The sequence below is a fragment of the Lutjanus erythropterus genome, chromosome 18 (assembly GCF_056507025.1).
Source record: "Lutjanus erythropterus isolate fLutEry1 chromosome 18, fLutEry1.hap2, whole genome shotgun sequence".
Classification (NCBI taxonomy): domain Eukaryota; kingdom Metazoa; phylum Chordata; class Actinopteri; order Lutjaniformes; family Lutjanidae; genus Lutjanus; species Lutjanus erythropterus.
The window spans coordinates 393,216-413,981 of record NC_139334.1 but is presented as its reverse complement, the minus strand read 5'-3'; the positions used below and the strand labels follow the sequence as shown (position 1 = coordinate 413,981).

At 39.3% G+C, this 20,766-nt stretch overlaps 1 protein-coding gene across 1 annotated transcript in view; it reads right to left on the bottom strand.

Moving 5' to 3' along the window:
* crybg1a (crystallin beta-gamma domain containing 1a) overlaps positions 1 to 19,384 on the bottom strand; it is a 58,838-nt gene extending 39,454 nt beyond the window's left edge. Inside the window, exon 1 of the mRNA XM_084742357.1 lies at positions 19,044 to 19,384. Within this exon, the coding sequence (XP_084598483.1) occupies positions 19,044 to 19,369 (326 nt within the window). The 5' untranslated portion in view covers positions 19,370 to 19,384. The remainder of the gene's footprint in view (positions 1 to 19,043) is intronic.
* Positions 19,385 to 20,766: the final 1,382 nt, after the last annotated feature.

Genomic DNA, 20,766 nt, shown 5'->3' with positions numbered 1-20,766 from the left:
CATCTGAACCTTGAAAAAAAAAAAACCCACCAATGATTAAACGCACACTTTGAGAATCAGGACCAAAGCCAGGTCATGTTGACTTTAGTTATACCAGCCTGTTTGCTCCCTCAGTTTGATTTTAATAACCGTGTTTGAGAGCCGAATGCAGCACAAAAGGGTAACAATGGGTTAAGTGTTTACGCTGGAGTTAACACCCAACCATCCTGACTGCCATCCACTATGAGGAACACAGCCAACAAGGTCCGTCAAAATAGATTCAGGATGAAAATACTGACTGAATGAATGAGATATTTAAGACATAAAGACATTTATGCAAAGTACAACAGGATTCAGTGTTCATGTTGTTTCCTGGGTCAGATATCTTCTTATCCAAAGTTAATACTTACTTCCTCATGTACAAACTATTTTATTTATCAGAAGTTATCCAGTAACATCAAAGACAAAAATGAATTGTCATGTTTAATTTTTGGGTGAAATGTCTCTAAAATGTCCAAGTCCACGGTGAGGTCTTTAAATGTCTCATTTTGTCTAAAATCCAAACATATTCAGTTTAATAAAATAACAAATGAAGCAAAGCCGGACATGTCCAACTTTGAGAGGCTCAAAATAGTTTAATAGTCTAACTTTTTTACCACTTGCCCAGTCGGGCAAGTTAGTTGCCACATTTACTTGCCCAGGCAAGTTGGCAAGTCTGATTGTTGAGCCCTACACAAAAAGAGATATACACACATGTGCTTACAAGATAGCAACTTCTGCATGTGAGCGATAGAAATACAACCTCTACAGAATCATGGTAAACAGCTGTTCACGTGCATCAGCTGTTCACGTGCATCACTTTTTAAGACTTCGTCAAATAATAAATGAAACAAACTGAGCAGAGTACAGCTGATGTATTACACAACTCACACAAGCACTAACAGTCACGGCGTAGGATCTGAATTTTAGATTGTAGGTCCTAAACCAACCTGGTTTATTCAGCCATTATAACCTTATCAGTCCTACTTTGTCACCACAGTAGTAATACATAATATGTACTAAGCTTGTGAGAAGCTGGGGGCAGAGATGGTGCTGGAGATGTATCGGCTGTGGTGGCTGTTATTTTAAAACCCACTTATTATTGTTTAAATTTAACTTGGTAATTTGGTAACTCGTTTTAAATAACGGCTGATCCAACTTATCAGATGACATTCATTTGTTCTATTTGGACCTGGTTGATCAAATAACAGAATGTACACACTGCATTTACATGTACACAGAAAGCAAATAATTTTCGGTTCAGGTTCAAAGCCTCACATAGCCAGAGTACAGCTTGCAAGAACAGTTTTTGCTATGACGGGGGTTTGACGCTGCGGCCCATCCCGTCTGCAGCTGCAGGAATTTGGAGCTTTGGGGGATGCAGATAGTAAGTATGATGTTGCCATGGAAACAGTGATTTTTCTGTGGGCTACAACCTCAGTCCTGTTGTTGAGTAAATTTTTCCGTGGTATTGAAAATGGTATCAAATATCGATATTTTTAAACGTGTTACATCGAATTTATGGGGGAGACTGGGGAAACTGTAACAGGGAGCAGCTGTAACACGCTCAATTCATTAACCAGAAACAAACTAGAGTGATGACACTTACTCTACACACGTTCAGGAGGATTATCTACCTGCCTGTGGAAAAGGAGCAAGATCATTTCACCTTGGCAGATGTTTTGAACAAAAAAAATAATTTGAAGTTTGAAAGTTACTTTCTGGATGTTCAGTATTTTTCTTGAACTGTTTAGAATTTTGACGGTGAATTTAAACTTACATCAATTTTATCTGTAGGTTATTATAAATGAACATGAACTGCCAATATAGATGCTGCCAGCTAACACACAAGATTTCATCATGGCTGCAAGATCAGGGACGTTTGTAACACTGTGAATTAAGTGCCTTTGAGCCACAGGGCCACTTTGTTTGTGCTGCCATACTTTTCTGTTAGAAAATGAGCATATTTCACTAAATTCAAATGCATTTTTAATGCTTGTTTAAGTTATCCGTATATTTTGTTTGCACTCTACAACACCCGCACCCACCTCTCATACACACTGCAGCCTATTGATTTACTGATTTACACACCTCATAACATCATTATTTAATGTGGCCTTTTAATTTGGTTAGGTTATTTAATAAAATACCCTTTGTTAAAGTGTTATCGTGGTGTGTCTCTACATACTGAAAATACATAATAATACATACATATTAATTAGTGCACATATATGTTTTTATAACAAAATATGACAAGTGTATTTCAAGGAGTCTGTGAGTTATCAGTGAAACATGTTATAATTGCCCCCAATCTCCTATTGTGATACCAGGAAATTTCACTCTGAACCAAAGTGGTGAACTAATCAACTGACTGACATGTCATCCCGAGTCGCTAGCGTGGCTAAAGAATACAGGTAGCCTGTGGTTTAAACTCCTCTGAGCGTCATTCTCATTTAGCTCTAGACAGACCTGTCAACTACAATCAAGCAGAAGGAAGAAGATATATTATGACATGGGATCTTATTTAACTTCACCTGACAGTCACTATGGAGGGAAGCCCAAGGACAGGAGACATTTCTCACAAACATTTGGTTCATTAAGCCAGAACAAAAGGAACAACCTGTACACACAGCCGGTCAATCATGTATTACAGATTATCATCAGACTGAAGAACAGTGAAATATGGTCATCAATTTTGCTTTCAGTTCCTGTAAAGCAATCAACTGCTTCTCAACCTACGAACCTGTTTCAAACCTCAGAAAGAAAACTCCCTTTCAACGGTTAAAACATAAAACACATTTCACAACCTGCCCCCTGGAGCGATATCCTCCACATGGGAGTGAATTCATTTATTTTCTCTCCCAACCCCCCTACAGCACATACCTCCTTTACCCCCCCTGCACGGCCCTTTCCTCCCTGTCCTCCTGCAAAATCTGTCTTGATCAGAACTAATCTAGACAGCCCACAACCGCCCAATATTCAATACTAGATATGTCACAAATGTAACTATAGCTGTTTGGTTGACCATGTGACAAAAAGTCATTAGTTTAAAAAGCCATGTGTCCTTTCTAAGAAGAGAAATGCCCCTTTAAGGTGCCTAAAGGTTTGGCAGTGTTGTTCCAGTGGTTGCTATAAACTGCAGTGCAGCAACAGTGAGTGAAGTGACAGTGAATCATAACTTATTATCTGATCTGATGGAAAGTGCTACTTGTCCAAAGCTTTGCTAGCTAAGTGCATTCCTACAGTGAGACATCCTTGACAAAAAGAGAACAGGTAGAGGGACGGACTGGATCAAAACCAAATGAAGATCTATTGATGTGAAGAACATGACTGAACACATTTTGTTCATGCAAGATCTGGTGTATGTCTGTACTGGCTTTGTGTGCCACTCTAAAGTTATGTGTTGCTCATCATCTGATGCTCAACTGTTTTGCCAGCAAAGATTATTATCAGATTTTTTTCTTCCTCGTAAGAGGAACAACAAACAATAGTTTGCAACTTCTCAAAGAAAACTAGTAAAGTCCGGTTCATCTTTTTCCATTCTGTGTCACACACCACGGTTCTCACTAATAACTTCCAGGACTTATTTTGCTCCAAAAGATAAAACAAATCCATGTCTTCAGACTTTAGGGTGCAAAACACAACAACAGCTCTGGCAGAGTTTGTAAAGGTGGGTTCACACCAGCCTCGTTTAGTCTGGCTGAGCCAAACCCTGGAGCATTTAAGCCCTTAGAGCCGTTCATTTGCGTTGGTGTGAACGCCAAAGTTGCACTCTCTGGTCTGCCTTGAAGGGGTGGTGTTGGACTGCTGTCAGGTGAACCCCGGAGAGGTTTGTTTCTGGTGTGAACACTACTGGAATCAATAACAGAAGTGTACCATCGCATGTGTCATTTCATTGACATTTCATATAATTCGCCAACCAATGAAGGTGCTGTTTACATCCTTTTCTGACCAGTCTCATACAATACGGAGTGATTTTTTTTGGCAAAATGGAAGTTATCACTATATTGAAATGTATGATTTTCTACTTTCTAGAGCAGCAATAATTAATTCATTATTAATCAACTATCAATTTAATTGCCAAATATTTTGATAATCAATTAATCAGTTCAATTCAGTAATTTTAAGAACAAAGCAGAAAATTCTGTCTCCAGCTTCTTAAATTTGAATATTTGATTAACTGAGGAAAAAAAACAGATTAATCATTGATGAAAACGATGGTTAGCCGCAGTCGTTTCCACTGAAAAACTGAAAAACTCACTTAAGAGAATATTTTGTATAGAGTACAGAAGACTGATAGAGAGCTGAACATTACGATGTCACAGTGAGGCTGACCTTTGACCTTTTGGATATAAAATGTCATCACCTCATCAGTTTATCTTATTAGACATTGGTGTGGATTTTTATCATAAATTACATATGAACTCTTCAGTTATGGCCAAAAACATGTTTTGTAGATCACAGTGAACTTTGACCATCAAAATCTAATCAGATTCCACGTTTTTATATATAAATCTATTCTTGACCTGGTTTCTTCTTATCTGTCTTTTTACATGTGTACAAACCAAAATCAATATGGCCTTCGCTCTCACACCTGAATGCTGGTCTGGAGAGTGAGAACCGAACTCAAAAAAAAAAGAAAGAAAAAGCTTTGGAAGATGCTCCTCCTTGGTCCCAGAATAATTTACAGAAGGATCTGAAACTGACAGAGTTGTTCTCTGTGGGGGAATTCAAGTATATAATATAAAGCACTGAGAAAACAGCTCCGTTGGTCAATGTGATCACTCCTACATTTTTACTAAAGTCATTTTAGAATTGTACCTGTGTCCTAATTGTTTTGTGCTTGACCTTGTATGTCATATTACTGTGGTTTCATTCACTTGTTGTGTGTGACAGCTGCAAATGTCTGCATGTTGTCGTAACTTGTAACAGTGTGTTATGCCGCCCTCTCAGCCAGGTCGCTCTTCATAAAGAGATTTTTAATCTCAACGAGGCTTTTATAAAGGACATATATAGTGGTCATTTGTGCTATGTCTGAAGAAGACAAAGACATTCCTGAGACATTGGATCACAAGAACAGGACAAACTTAAGTTCACAGTGACCTTGACCGTAATCTAATAATGTCTAATTTAATAATCTAATAATGTGTCTGTGAAGGCTCTCAGTCATCCAGGTCATGGTATTCATAGCAAAGGTTGTCGTAGGCAACTGGACTTGATGGACTATCAAGTCCAGTTGCCTACGACAACCTTTGCTACGAATCTAATAAGGTCCAAATGGATGTTTGTGCCAATGAATGACCAATAATCGAATGTTATTTCCATCGTGACTTGTGTTTACAATTTCTGGACCGTTTGAGTTTTGCCTTTGTAAATGCAAATTGAATCAGTTGGAAAATTGAAACAGCGCAACTATCTCATACCGGTTTGATTCAGGAACCAGACTTCAGGTGTGAACCAGCCCGTAAACACATAATGGAAATTTTAACATAAAGAATATTTACTTGTACCTCGATTTGAATGTGTAAATGACATACATCATTTTATAAATGTCGCCGTTTGTCGAAGACCTGTGTCGTCTCTGTTTGCATGTGAATGAGCAGGTGTGAGCAGATGTGCTCAGGACAGCCAGCCAACCGCTTCTCACACCACATTATGCACACGAACACTTTCACTTTCAGAGTCTGAGCCTCCAGATCTAACAACACAGGTTTGTCCTCTCAGTAAATCGGCTCAGCTGCTCAGCACTGAACTCTTAGTCAGTTCTATATTAACTGTTGACTGTGATGAAATGTTTAGCTTAGAAGTTTGTAGTGAGCTGTAGCTCCATCTATCACATGATATTACCCTCATTACCATACAGCTAATCAATAGTTACACTTATGTTCTCAGTTTCATTTTTCAGCATCTCATCTTAACGCAAACGCATTTTTTATGTAAGGAATCTTGAGGCCAAGGATGCTGTGGTGCTAAAACTAGTTCATCAGCACACTGCGACTGAGTGAGTGCAACTTAGTTAGCTAAAACACTGAATTCACACGGCATGGTGATGTTTACGCTCAGCATGTTGCAGTTTTCGGGGCGTCACGGTGGTGCCGTGGTCAGCACTGCCGCCTCACAGCAAGAAGGTCCTGAGTTCAATCCCCGGCTCGCTGGGGCGGGGCCTTTCTGTGCGGAGTTTGCATGTTCTCCCCGTGTCTGCGTGGGTTCTCTCCGGGTTCTCCAGCTTCCTCCCACAGTCCACAGACATGCAGGCTAACTGGTGACTCTGAATTGTCTGTAGGTGTGAATGTGAGTGTTCGTCTATGTGTCTGCTCCTGCTGACCGAAGCTTGTCGCTGATGTTCTGACTATTACGTTGAGAGACGCATCTCATTGGAGAATACAGACATATCGTGAGGAGGATGCATCCTACTGACAAGGACATGCAGCTGCAGATACATATAGCATGTAAAAACCTTATTAATATTCTTTATTAGGATGAGTTGGTCAAGACCAAAGACACATACAACAGTGACTAATGGACTTAAAGTCATCAGGTGGACACAAACATGACTATAAATGAATATCATATAGCTGAATGTATAAATAATTAACTTCTTCCTAACAAATCAAGTCAAAATCAAAAATAAAAATGAAATACATACAATAAGTCTGGTACCTGAACACTGCTGTTTAACTTTTGTAATCTTAATTAAGTTCCCAAAATACATAACCTCTCATGTAAACCATGAAACACATTAAAATCTCATCATCATATTTGTCATTCATAAATAAGTCCAGATGATCTCTTGCTCATGATCAAAACATACAATCACAGTTATGAACAGCTGGTAGAATCAAGTGACAATATTTCTGTGGGTATAAAGGAATTTGTAATTGCATTCATAATAATTTAGATGAGATAATAAAGGCTTAGAGACTCTGGAATTTTTTTTTGTTTTGATACCTTGAAAGTGTTTTAATTTTACTCATAAAAGGCTGTAGGATCCCTGAGGAGAGACTGAAGGGTATTTCATTACAATAATTATTTTTATTATACACTATATCACAGGCATTTTATCATTTATCTTGTTTGAACACATGCAGTGACACTATATACTGCAGACATCTTTAAATCTTTCTGTAGCTGAGATAATAGTGTCCCATCACTTCACAATGGTCTTAACATATGATATTTGTACATGTGATCCTGCTCGCCAGTCTTTCTCCTTGTTGAAATGAGAGGCGCGGCTCATGCTGGGGCCAACAGCTTACACAAATCCAGAGGTGCACAACCAAGTTACATGACACGTTTTGGAGCCCTGGTGCCTGAGCTGACACGGGATATGATGTTTTTTCGTGCACCAGGCACACTATGGTGAGCATAAATCCAGCTTTAGGGGGGCCTGGACCCCAGGTTAGGAACTGATGGGCTAGTAAATCTAGCAACTTGCTTGCTCAACTGGGTAAGTGGTAAAATATATATATTAAACTATTACAATTATTAATTAATCACTGAAGTATTTTTTACGCAAAAATGTCAGAAAATGTTGTTTTCAGTCTTTAAAATAAGATTTCCTATTTTTCTTAGTTTGTTATCATATTTACTGATAAAACAAGCTATTTGAAGACATCAGCTTGGATTCTGAAAAACCACACATCAGAACTAACTTTAGTCTGTGTTGTTATTTGCTAACCGCAAGTAAATAAGCACCACCAACAACCCTACCTCCAATATTAAAAGATCGAGTCTGGGATTTTATGAAATGATATCAAACCAGGTAAAGGAAAATCAACTTGAATCAATTAATCCGTTTTTTTAACACAGCCCTGTTCGCTTTATTCCAAAATACGAACACCGTCCTTGTGTTAAGGTGGCTTTTCCTGCATATTTACAAGACACGATCAATGTCAGAATCTTAGAGACACAGATTTGCCAAAAAGCTCAAAATGCATTGAAATAATCTGAATAGACATGAATAAAACTTGGTTAAAATAATAAGATAATCTCCAAGTAAGCTGAGCTATCTTTATAAACTGCGCTAATACTGTATACACACTTATTGCACAACATGAAGCTGAGTCAGGATCATCATATTCATGTTTTAATTGATCCAAATACAGGCCTGAGTGACTGCATTAATGGTGATGTACTTGTTAGTTCTTGTATTCTGATGGGACCACAAAAATTATGACCTGTTCATCTTAGCTTTCAAACTCCACACCTTCACCTTAAGAAACCTCTAAAGATTATAGTGGCAGGAGCCTCTGATGAAGGGTGTGACGGTTTTATCTAGTCTGCTAGATTAGATTATCTTGGAACACTGCATGAGCTTCCACCCATTGGTTTAAAGCTGTCCAATGAAATGGGGTTATACAGATTTTTTTTTTTTATGAAGAAAGGCCCAAGCACATATTCTTACACCTTAATACTCAAACAAACAAGCCACCAACACACTGAGTGTTTTCTAATCCCTCGGTTCTATCAGTGAGTTGGAACAGACTGTACTTTTCCTGTTCCGTCAGAACGTGAGAGGTTTGGAGTGCTATACTGCTCAGATTCCAGGAAGTCACAGGCCTGGAAAACGAAAAGTGCTGTGACATAATTCACCTCTGTCGTTTTGACAAACAAACATGCTTCAAACTAAAGTGTTCTCATTCTTTTGCAAAAGCCAGGTATGTTTTACAGTGTTGTACTTCATTCTGTGCCACAGGTACAAAATACAGGGAATGCATGCCTGAATGGTCCAGGTGTGTGTGTTTGCTCAACCCTGCACAAACTTACTAAGCATGAATCCCATTGATGGAGACCAGATATACTGATGCCTGTCAGTTTCTTGGCATGGATAAAAAGTTCATAAGCTCAAAAGTTGGAACAGTAAATCTACAGTAAAAACATGCAGTGGCATTAAGTGTGAATGAAGCAAAGTGTGACACTGACTGAACTTTGAATGACAGGTGAAAACAAACACCGTTTTGTCATATGCAGTTGAATTTATGTTACTGATAGTGACGGTTGTCAATGAACACCACAGCTTAGAGATGTGGAAAGACTGGTCTATCAGTTACATGAGTGAACACTGCTAGTTAGTTAAGAGTCTTTAACTGTTAACTTCTGGAACTGAAATCTGTCTAATCTGTCTTCAAACTAGCAAATTGCAGCAGTGTAATTAATAATAACGTTTATTTATTACTTCATAGTAAATGAACTTCGTATTCCTTCGTCATAAAGGATGGTATTGTATGGCACAAAAAATAAATCTGGTTTTGGCCACTAGAAGTGGTTGATATAAATAAAAGCATCTATCATGAAATGCAGTTTTGTTTTGATAACCATCGGGGCTTTTTATTGGCAAGAATCCGGCTGTAAAATAGGGCTGGGCGATTGGATGAATATACTGTCTATCGTCGATGGGCTGAATCGATCACCAGTTGCTTTTTAGGCCAATTGTTGGAGTGATATTTGTTATTTTATTGTTCTGATGTAATAGTCTGCAGACTGACAGCCTCTGCTCTGCACCGCGCTCTCATCCAGCGGCGCAGGACACGCCCACTCAGCCCACCATGAGTGAGCGAAGTGAGGAGTGAGACGTAAACAGCCTGCAGAGTCAGACTCTTTACACTCTTTTCACGTGGCCAATTAAAGATTTATTTTGACCAAACCAGAGTTGGTGATCGCTGGAAGAGTGGACAGACTAACAAAGACAGTTTGGTGAGTTTTTCTGTGAAGTTTGAATTAAGTGTGTTTTCCAAGGAGTTAACAAGCCATTTAAAGTCGTCTTAATTCGATAAAAGAGAGAAACTTGAATTCAAAAGGTGTACGGTTGTATTTCTCCGTTTAAAATGGAAAATAAGCGTAAGACCAAATTTTGAATGGAGTTTATTTTGTCTATTGGATGTAGTGAACGCACACAGCATGTGTAACACAGGAAATTCACCGTTTGCTCTCATCTCCCAGCTGAGACCCGAGAGGATGGGAGGAGGTGGGAGGGGAAAGAAGATATCACCAATCACTGAAGGACGGGCTGACAACGATTGTTTGGAAAATTTTAACATATAGTCCAACTCTACTGTACGATTAAATATATTGCAATATATTCTGATACTGTAAGCAAGGTGACATAATGCTATTATTTAAATCTAATTTGAAGAAAACTGTCAAAGTGTAAAGAACACACCACCATACAAATAAAATCAGTTTAAAAAGTTTTAGTGTTTATGCAATCTGAACAGGGAAGATGCATAACAACACTGCTGTTTAGCGGTCAGGGGTTTAAATAAAACACAAAATCAACCACTAACATTAGACATGACAATCGACTTAAGTCTTTCTTCTTCTGTCGTTTGATAACGACTAATAATTTATACAGGGGCAAGTAAAAATTGACGTTGAGCGGATTTCTGACCCACTTGCCCGAAAAATGCTGGGTACTCATGGGTTTGACTACACCCATGTTTGAATATGGCTTTCCTTCTGATCTCAACTACAGACCTGTACTATTGTGTTGACACTATTGTGTTGACATAGACACACCTGGCAAAGCATTCGAAGCCAACTCGAGTATTTCCCACTTAAGCAGGTGACTCCAGGACCGCATTTTGCCGTAATGACACGCACACAGACGCGCACGGTGAAAACAACACCAGCCACGTGCTGTGGCAGCAGGTAATAATAAGGAATGTGTTTTAACCAGCAAGTTAGACACTTGACAAATCAAGAAACTTCCCCATCAACCCTCTATTTCAATTTAGAGGATAATTATGCTCAAGTTTTAGAACTACAGTTCCCATAACCTGAGTGCTTTGGGTGATGTGAACAGGAAGTATAATGTTGCATGAGTCGGTGAGTTAGCTGACGGCAACAACTTGAGCTCCATCTTTCCCCAGCCTGTAACTGTTTACATTTTGGCAAAATGGCATCATAAAAAGTCATAGTACGGATTGACGAGTTCGTAATTAGCAGTTCATACTAACGAAGACACACATTCACCTGTTCATCTCTCAACAGGATTTACAGTACAGGAACACTCACTGACCTTTTTTTTTTTTTTCAAACAAACTAAGAGAAGTAAAAACATGAAGTTTTACAGACGGTGATTGGACAGTTTAGACTACTGTCATCCTGCATCATCAGTGCATCATCACTTTGGGAAATCAAATTCTGGTGATCGACAGGGTTCTCTGATGTTTATGTTCCATGTTCTCAAAAAGAGCAAACTGACTGCATGTTATAATCATGACTAACAGCTAGAGACAAGACAAAAAGGAGGTGTCATGTACGCTGAGGCTTCTGGGTATATTACTGTGAGAATGGACTTAATGAACTGACAAAGTATACAGAGTTAAAGCTTATGACCTATTAATCGGTGAAAATACCTATGCTGACATGTATATATTTTACGTTGGTTATTAAACTATTTCTAAAATAATTTTACAGCCCATATATGCTTACAGTATAGATCACTTCCTGGACAGATTTCACAATCAGAAGATGGATTGATCAATAGTTTAGCTTTTAAAATCACACATCTGCTGTCATAAAATTCTGTGGTTGATTCGACTGCCTTCACACTACAAACAAATGTCAGCAGATTCCAGAGTCCCACTTTTTTAACTGATCTTGGTCCAAGTTGTTCAAGTGAAGGGTTTGATTGACAGCTTCCACACCACCTCAAACAATCCATACTAACTGGGCAAATGGCCAGGGTCCATTTTATCCAAAACAAACAGATCAGGTATGAAGTCACACTTTTAAACTGCATCGACTGTGTTGGTGAAGAAGCCAAACCACAATAACGAACTTCCTGTTGGTTCAGATGATTAAAATAGATTGCACTGATTGATTTCAGAACTAGAGAAGAAATTTCTGAAGAAACTGCAGCGTGAATGCTGGATGACAAAAAGCTGATGATGAACTGAAGTAAAAGTTAAATAAAGCTTTAGGGTTGAGAGATATCTTTTGAACTGGGATATGACAATGTCCACAATCAAACATCACGGTGGACGATGATATTGTTGTTCGGGGGTCTACGTGTTTTTGTATTTCCTGTCTGTTTAAACTATAACTAGTGTGCTTCTTGGCCAGGTCTCCCTCAAAAAAGACATTTCAATCTCAAGGGAATTCTTAGTTAAATAAACCTCCAATAAACGAACAATTACCAAAAATGTAATGTAAAATTAAGTTAGAATACTAGATTGCAGCATTGAGGTACAATTACATTCATTATTCTGTACGGTCATACTAACCTAAAAACTTATTATTTGTTAGAAAGTTTCAAAGTGACAAAAACACAGAGGATAACCATGAACACAGCAACTTGCTCTCACTCCTGCCTGTGTTTCCTCTTTATGTGCTTCAAGTTATCACTTATAAAGATGGTTTTACTGCAGCCATGCAATCGAACAGGGATGTGTGCAATTAGTCAACTACATGATTAAACGTCACCACCGTCGCTAGTCGGTACCAGAAATACTAGTCGTTTAAACTTTTTAAACACTATTTCATTCATGCACAATGCCAGTTAACTGTTGCCTCTAAGATGTTATGCAGTCACCTGCTACTAGTTGGGGCTGCGGCACTGTCAGACGGCAGCCCCTCTCGGCGTACACCCTGAGTGCAGATGCCCCGATGCCCCAGGCAAACCCGGTAATTTATATCAGCAAAGTCAGACAGCTGACAGCTTGTAAAACCAGCACAGATGGGCAGTGTTTGAATCTAGAACATGGAAATAATGTTGAATGTAGACTGTAACCAGTAACTGGAATATAATCACTCGACTGGAGTAACATGTGACCACACTGAACACAAACATGATCAACCTGCAGAGACGCTGCTGCTGTTAGCACTGCTAACATTAGCCACACTGTGTGTCAGGCTGCAGCTAACGCTAACGTTAGCCACACTGTGTGTCAGGCTGCAGCTAACGCTAACGTTAGACACACTGTGTGTCAGGCTGCAGCTAACGCTAACGTTAGCCACACTGTGTGTCAGGCTGCAGCTAACGCTAACGTTAGACACACTGTGTGTCAGGCTGCAGCTAACGCTAACGTTAGCCACACTGTGTGTCAGGCTGCAGCTAACGCTAACGTTAGACACACTGTGTGTCAGGCTGCAGCTAACACCAGCTCTGGGTCCTTTACCCACAGACACTGTGATCCTCTTTGGTCTGAAAAAGTGAAGCATTTAGTGAGTTGTCGTCATGTTTTGTATGTTAATGTGTAATGTCTGTACTGCACAGTGCAAAGTGGTATTTAAAACATGATCTGGCGATTGTAAACTGTGATTAACGGCTTCAAATGGCTCTTAATACACACAGTATGTTTTCAGATTCAATTAATAAATTAACCTCAATTCTAACTGCCTTCTGAGTGTTTTCTTATTGTTATTTAATCGACAGGGAAATTAGTCACCAGGAACATCCCTTGTAGATGAAAGTTGAAAAATGCATGAAAAAGTGTAGGAAGGAGTATGAATATTCCTTTGAAAGTCAGGTGCATTACAATAACAGGGTAAAGCAGACAGAAACTTACAAAAATACACAGTTCAGTTCAATAAGGAATTAAAAATAAGGGGAATCATCAATATATTTTCATATTAGCTGAGACACTTTTTTAAGTCATCAGGACAACATGTGCTGTTGAGAGACAAGTAAAACAAGTGGCTGGTAAACAAGTTTCAGTTCTTGTATTTTAAGAGCGTCGATGTACGGAGCAAAGCACCATGACAGACTATAAACTTGACAAACAGCATCTCTAAATCACCACAAACCACAAAGATAACTGTGAATGAACAGAGAAGAGTGATAGAAACAAAGGGCAGGCTGCAGTCGGCCAATTCACCAGAATTCACTACAAAGTGTGAACGGCAAGTGACACTTCCTTGTTTGTGTGTTTCTGCCACTGACAGGCTCAGATTGTGTCTGACAACATTATGGAAATGATCACTACGGCGTGAGACTTTTTTTTAAAGCGATACAAACTCTGGTTTGGTCAAAATAAATCCTTTATTCATGGCACGACAGCGCAGAGCGTGCAGGCCAGGCGACGCCAGACAGTGTCTGCAGCCAGGAGAAGCTCCATGATGCCTGATTTTACAACTGAACAGGACGCAAAACTTAACTTTCTCTGACTGTGTGAAAATGTGATGTTTTTCAAAGATGATGAAAAAAGGCATTAAAACACGAGTCTTACTGGTAAAACGTACTCATGTAGGCTGATAAAGAGGTTTCGCAGTCAGGGACAAACCAAACTGCTGCTAAAAATTATGTTGTGCCATCTGTGAATATTTCCTCACTTAGAGGAAAAAAAAGCAGGGTCACTCTAGTGTGCATGGCTTAATAAAGTTCTACGTTTACAAGGTTCATTTGTTTATTATCTGACAGCACCGTGATAGTTGTAGTCTCCTTTATGCTACTCACAAAAACAGCAACCTATATACCAAAACTGTACAGTAAATTAGGTGGCTAGATGGACAGACAGACAGACAGACAGACAGACAGGCAGACAGACAGACAGACAGACAGGCAGACAGACAGACAGACAGGCAGACAGACAGGCAGACAGACAGACAGACAGACAGGCAGGCAGGCAGGCAGGCAGGCAGACAGACAGACAGGCAGGCAGGCAGGCAGGCAGGCAGACAGACAGACAGACAGACAGACAGGCAGGCAGGCAGGCAGGCAGACAGACAGACAGACAGACAGACAGGCAGACAGGCAGGCAGACAGACAGACAGACAGACAGACAGACAGAGACAGACAGACAGACAGACAGACAGACAGGCAGACAGGCAGGCAGACAGACAGACAGACAGACAGACAGAGACAGACAGACAGGCAGACTGCTGGGAGCAGTTTTGTAAAGAAGAGTTCTGTCAATAAGCTAATCTGTTCATCAACTAGTGTAATTGTTTCAGCTCCAGTGAAAATATTGGATTGAAATGTTTGTTGCCTGCTGGTTAAATGTCTTATAATCACTGCTGAACTGTTGAAACGCAGGTCAGGAGCCCAGAAGCATCACTGCAATGAGACAAGTATGTTTCACCACCTGTGTTGGACGTATGAGCCATGACAACTTTAAACATCATTGTTACGGTACGGTTGTGTGTCTTTCAGCTTGTTTTACAATTCTCCTACGCCATCAGTCTTAGCGACCACAGTGAGCAGTCAAATAAAAAGCGTTTTTATCTATAAAGAGACGCCATATTGCACTTGAAAGTTCCCAGTGTAATGGAGATGGACTTGCCTGCAGATGTTTGGGGAGCAAAGACCAGTTAATCACAGCAGCTTTGAAACTAACGTTAGTGATTAATGGGTTTATCTCTGAATAAAGACCATTAATTTGATGCATCAAAGCACAAAACACAAAGCGACAGTGTTACAACATTACGCCTGATTGGGCTGAGTGGGGACAATCAGTCACAAAATGAAATGTGCATCTCTACATCATATGATGTAAAGTTAATAAAAAAGCGACAATGGAATTCATATCTTTCACCTCATCTGATCTCTCTCACCTTGTGCACAGTTTCACATGTGTGCAAGTGTCCTCAGCCATGTTTACTCAGATCCAGACCAGCTTAGACACAACATCAACTCAGCTGAACAACGTATAATTGGACTGAGCAGGAAAATGTGTCATACCTGCATGGCAGGTTTTTCATATAAGCGCTGAATGTTATGCAATGCTTGCTTTTCTCATTTCATAACAGCATTTGTAAATGTAGGTTAACCTGACAACATGTGACAATAGCGCCTGAGTCAGATGCAAAAGATCACAACCAATCAACAGCTGGTTAGCACAAAGACAAATATGGATTTGAATACACATTGGAAGAAAAATAAAAAGAGACGTGGAATATCTGGGATAAATAAAGAAATGGAAACTTTTCTTCTGTCATTATTGTGACCACTTGAGGTTAACCAGCTTATTTTGAATCTTTAATTTATCCAGGGAAGAGTGACTCAGAGTGGATATTTACTGCTTCACAGTCACACACTTCTCCACGTTCACATGGAGGCGCCGCAGTCTGGTGCTGTTGGCCAGTGAGAAACGAATGAAGAGGTGGGGGCCAAATATTTTGCCCAAAGGTACCTAATCAGGATGGAATCAATCTGTGTTTCCACAACTTCCTGCAGAGGAGGAGACCGATATGTCAAATTAAATATGTGAACTGCATAATGTGAAGCCTGTTCAGCTACACGCTCTCAGCACCGTGTCTGTTTACCTCTCTGCATTTTCAAACTGGCAACCAACAAGAGCGATGCATGACTAAACTAGCTCAGCCACAGCTCAGTGCCACGGTGGTTAGTGCCGGGGGGGAAACAGCCGCGCTGCGAGAGGTTTCTACTCGCACACTTCACTGCTTCCCTCACTTCAGTCAGCTTGTCAAATACGCTGCACTGGTTTCCACAGGAGTGGCCTAAAAACTTCCAGGAGTCCCGTGCACTTCACTATTAACTGACTTCTATTTACATATAAGAAATGTATGATTTTGGTTTGAATTGATGGTTTTGCTCAGGTGTAACTGAACCACCAGAGTAAACTGATCTAATAGAAATAAGTAGATTATATTTCACAGCAAAGATAGTTCCTGATAAGGGCTCTTAAGACTATCATTGTAAAAGAGAGACTGTGATCTGTACAGTGTGAAAGAAGTATTAAAAAGTAAAAGCACCAATAGAGCGAAGTAAAAATATTCCATTGCAAGTAAAAGTCTTGCATGAAAAATTCTACTTAATTCTAAGTATGAAATTAGTCGTCTCTACGATTACACGTTGCCACCAGAAATAGTACTCATCAATATTTTATTCGAGTACAATGCCAGCTACCTGTTGCCTCTAAGCTGTTCTGCAGCCGCCCACCTGCAGCAGTGGCTTGGCAGATGTTCTTATCAGCAAAACTGGACAGATGGCAGCTCAACAGCACAGCTCGTCAGTATTTTGACGCAGACAAAGAAAATAAGACTGAATGTAATCAGTGTAAGAATAAATTGGCATATAACCACTCAACTGCATCGGTGAGGAACCACAAACAGTCCCGGCAGGGACATCAACCTGCGAGCAGAGCAGGCTGCTGATGCTAGCACAGGTAACGTTAACCACAGGGTGTTGTTAACATCAGCTCCAGGTAAAGAACGCTGTCACCTGCAGATGCTGCGAACCTGTTCGGTGTGAAAAGCTGAAGCATTTCGTGACTTGCTGTTATGTTTTTAAGGATAATGTGCAATCTTAATAATGCATGGCGCACATTTCAGCAGCATTTATAATACGATTAGATCATTAGAGAATGTAATTCAGGGCTTCAAATGACTCGTAATGCGCGCAGGATTTTGGGACGAGGTTTATCAGTATTAATTAATAAACTGTGCTTTCTGAGAGTTTTCTTGCTGTCGGACAAGTCGACTAATCTAAATTCAAATCTGTGTCTAACCAACAGGGAAATTAGTCACAGGTACATCCTCAGTGTGCTGCATGTTACTGCTGTAGCTGCTGCAGAGGGAGCTAGTTTGAACTGGTTTATATCAGTATCGGCTGTATGTTATCCGACGTGCACCAATATGAAATCATGTTTTGTTTGTATCTGTTAATTTCATAGGCAGCATTTTGTTTCTGTGTCTTAATGGTCCAGTGTGTAAGAATAACAGGGATTTATTTGCATAATATGTGAGAAATGGGACGAATATTCATACGTATGTTTTCATTAGTGTATAATCAGCTGAAAATAAGAATTGTTGTTTTCATTTCATGTCTCTACATATACATAGATGTAACTGCTGTAGACAGATGGTGGTGCAACAAGGCAGCCTCCACGCTCTGCTTGTGTTTTCTTATTTATAGATATTTAAAATCATTAAAAATGCCAGTGGACATGTATCTGTATTCTAATTATTCGAACATACTACATAAAGAATATCAGTCAATATATTGATATCTGAATTATTAAATTTCCTAATATCGGTATCAGTATCAGCCCCAAACATCCAGTATCAGTCTGGCCTGACAGTTATACAGTTAAATCCAGTGGTTTCCAAGCTAGGGGTCAAGCTCCTCCAAAGGGTCGCCAGATAAATCTAAGGGGTTGTGAGATGATTAATGGGAGAGTTTTCAGAATTCTTCTCTGATCTTTGCTTTTTTTGTTAAAATGTATGAATATTTTTTAACATTTAATGAGACAAAATCATGTGAGAGGTTTAGAGGAAAAAAACTGAAATGTTACCACAACAAACTGTTTTCTGCAGGAGCTCGAAAACCAAAAAGGTTGCAAACTGCTGGTTTAATCTCTAATATTGTGCTGTATCTTATCTTTAAGCATTTCTGTATTATCCATTGTGTCAAATCATCAGAAAAGTAACTACACCTGTCAAATATATATAGTATAAAGTAGCAACAATGGAAATACTAAAGTAAAGTGCAAGTACCTCAAAACCAGTAGTAGAAGAGTACTGAAAATCTGTAATCAAGTACAGGTGCTGGTGAATTAGTAAAACATTACTCAATTAACACAAGTACAAGTATTGGTGTTAGAAAACTACTAAAGTGCCAAGTTTTCTTTTCAAAAACTACTCGGTGTATTAGTTACTGTTATCCCGTTTAAGTTTAATATATTATCGATATCAGCTTTTCAATAAACAAGGTTTCTGTTTCTGCAAATCTTCAGTCTAATTTACTTCCAGTTCTTTCTGTATTCTGCTCAGTCACCTCCTCAAACTGTGTGCATTAAACGACAGTTGAAAATACTCAACAATACAATCGATTTATCATTAATAATTTGGGCTATAAAATACAAAGAATGCTTTTTTTTCCTCTAATTTTTCCCGTTTTTCCCGTTTGAAGTTTAGGTTTCCTTATTCAAAGTGCCCAACTACTTACAGTAAATTGAGTATTTGTAATTATTTACCTCCACCCCTGCTCCAAACTGTACTTACGTAAAATATTGCAGTAAATGTCCTAAGTTACTTGTCAACACTGTACCTGCAGTGGTTTGTTGATTTAAAACTACGACATTGTTAGAACAGGACTGAAACTGATTGGATAATAATGTCACCTGTAGGTGTTGAAGCTGTCCAGCTCATCAGTCTCAGGGAACAACACGTCTCCTCCTTCAGCCTCTTTGCGTTTGGATTTCTTCCGTTTCAACCTGAACGACAGCAGCTTCTTTCCCTTCTTTTCTTTCGGGGACACGGGGAAAACATCACCGGGCAACGTGACGCTGTCTCCCGGGCTGAGGGGCCCGGGACTCGTCGGTAAAGTTCCGGACTTGTCTCCGGGGCTGGTGGTCGCTGCTCCATCTCGTTTCTTCTCCTTACTGTCTTTGTCGGTTGACTTTATTTTAAACAAGCCTTTTATTTTGAGCGTGCTGGATTTACTCATGGCGTCTGTGACTGAAGTCCCAGTTAACTGACAGCTTCAGTTGTTGTGTCTGTAGCTGCTGGAGGACTGACTCACCGGGAGAACCTGCACGGCGACTTACCGCCGCCACACTCCGGACTGGCCCACACCAGTCGCGCGCACCAACAGGTAAGATGAAGGTGCAGCTGAAATAAAATACCACTACACTTCCGACTCCTGCTTTCAAAATAAAATGCCTTTATTTATTTAACGAATAACTGACCGTACCAAGCTATATTGTTTGAGGTCATGACTCCAACCACAAAGAAAAGAAAGTCACTTCATAATGATAGACATCACCATTGACAGTAATAAACCAATATTTTATTTACTCTGATTTTTCACATTTTTGTTTAACAAACTGAAGAACCAAAAACACTATTGATACACCATGGTACACCCTGTTGACGGCAGCCATATTGATATGAAACAGTAAATACAGGTGTTACTAAAGGTCCCATTCCATTCAGTGTATCACAGCCAACCTGAATGAAACAGAACCTTTAATTAGTTTCCTTAGTAAGTAGTTACACTATTACTTCACGCACTGAAAAGGTCTATTGAAAATTAAACACATAAGAAGACGGTGGAGAGATTTATTTTCCCACCTTTTAATAGCGATATATATGTGAAATAATAGACAAATGAGAGAGAATTCTCTGTGGAGTTGCTCTTTATGCATTTAACTCTCTTTCAACAAAAAATATACCACCACAAATAGAATTCATTAAATAATGAAGAAATATACAAAGACCAGAATCAACCCATGACATGCATTTCATTGTCAGTTAATCTACTTTTTTTTTCTCAATATTTTCTTTGATGATAACATTCTTGTCTATAAATTATGCAAGAATACATAATTATAATGCTTGTTTCATCTGATGATCAAACCAAAGATACTCACTTTTCTATAATATAAAACAGAGAAAAGCATCAAGCCAAAACCAATGAATGTTTGACATTTGCTTGACATTTCATTGTAAAATAACTGACGAAATTGAATTAATGCATTAATCAACTTTATATCTACTAAAACTAAAATAATTTCAACCCTGGTTTAGTGTCAGCTGCCCCCAGGCTGCTAAAATTCCCTGACCTCAGTGTGCTTCGTGTGTAGCTACTGCCCTGCTAATGCACCGATGTTCTAACTTGATATTAAATGTATTAATGCATGAATTCCTACTATCCATCCAATATGTATATCAATTTGTTTGAGATGAGGAGGTGAGGATAGAAACGGACATGGCTGGATTGACCATCTAGGATCCATAGATGTGTCACCTCTGCCGCTGTTAGCCACCAGCAGTATGAGTTGTGTTATTCTGTCCAGCTCAACGCCGTAGTTGCACTTAACAGCTTTTATTTTGAAAGCAACA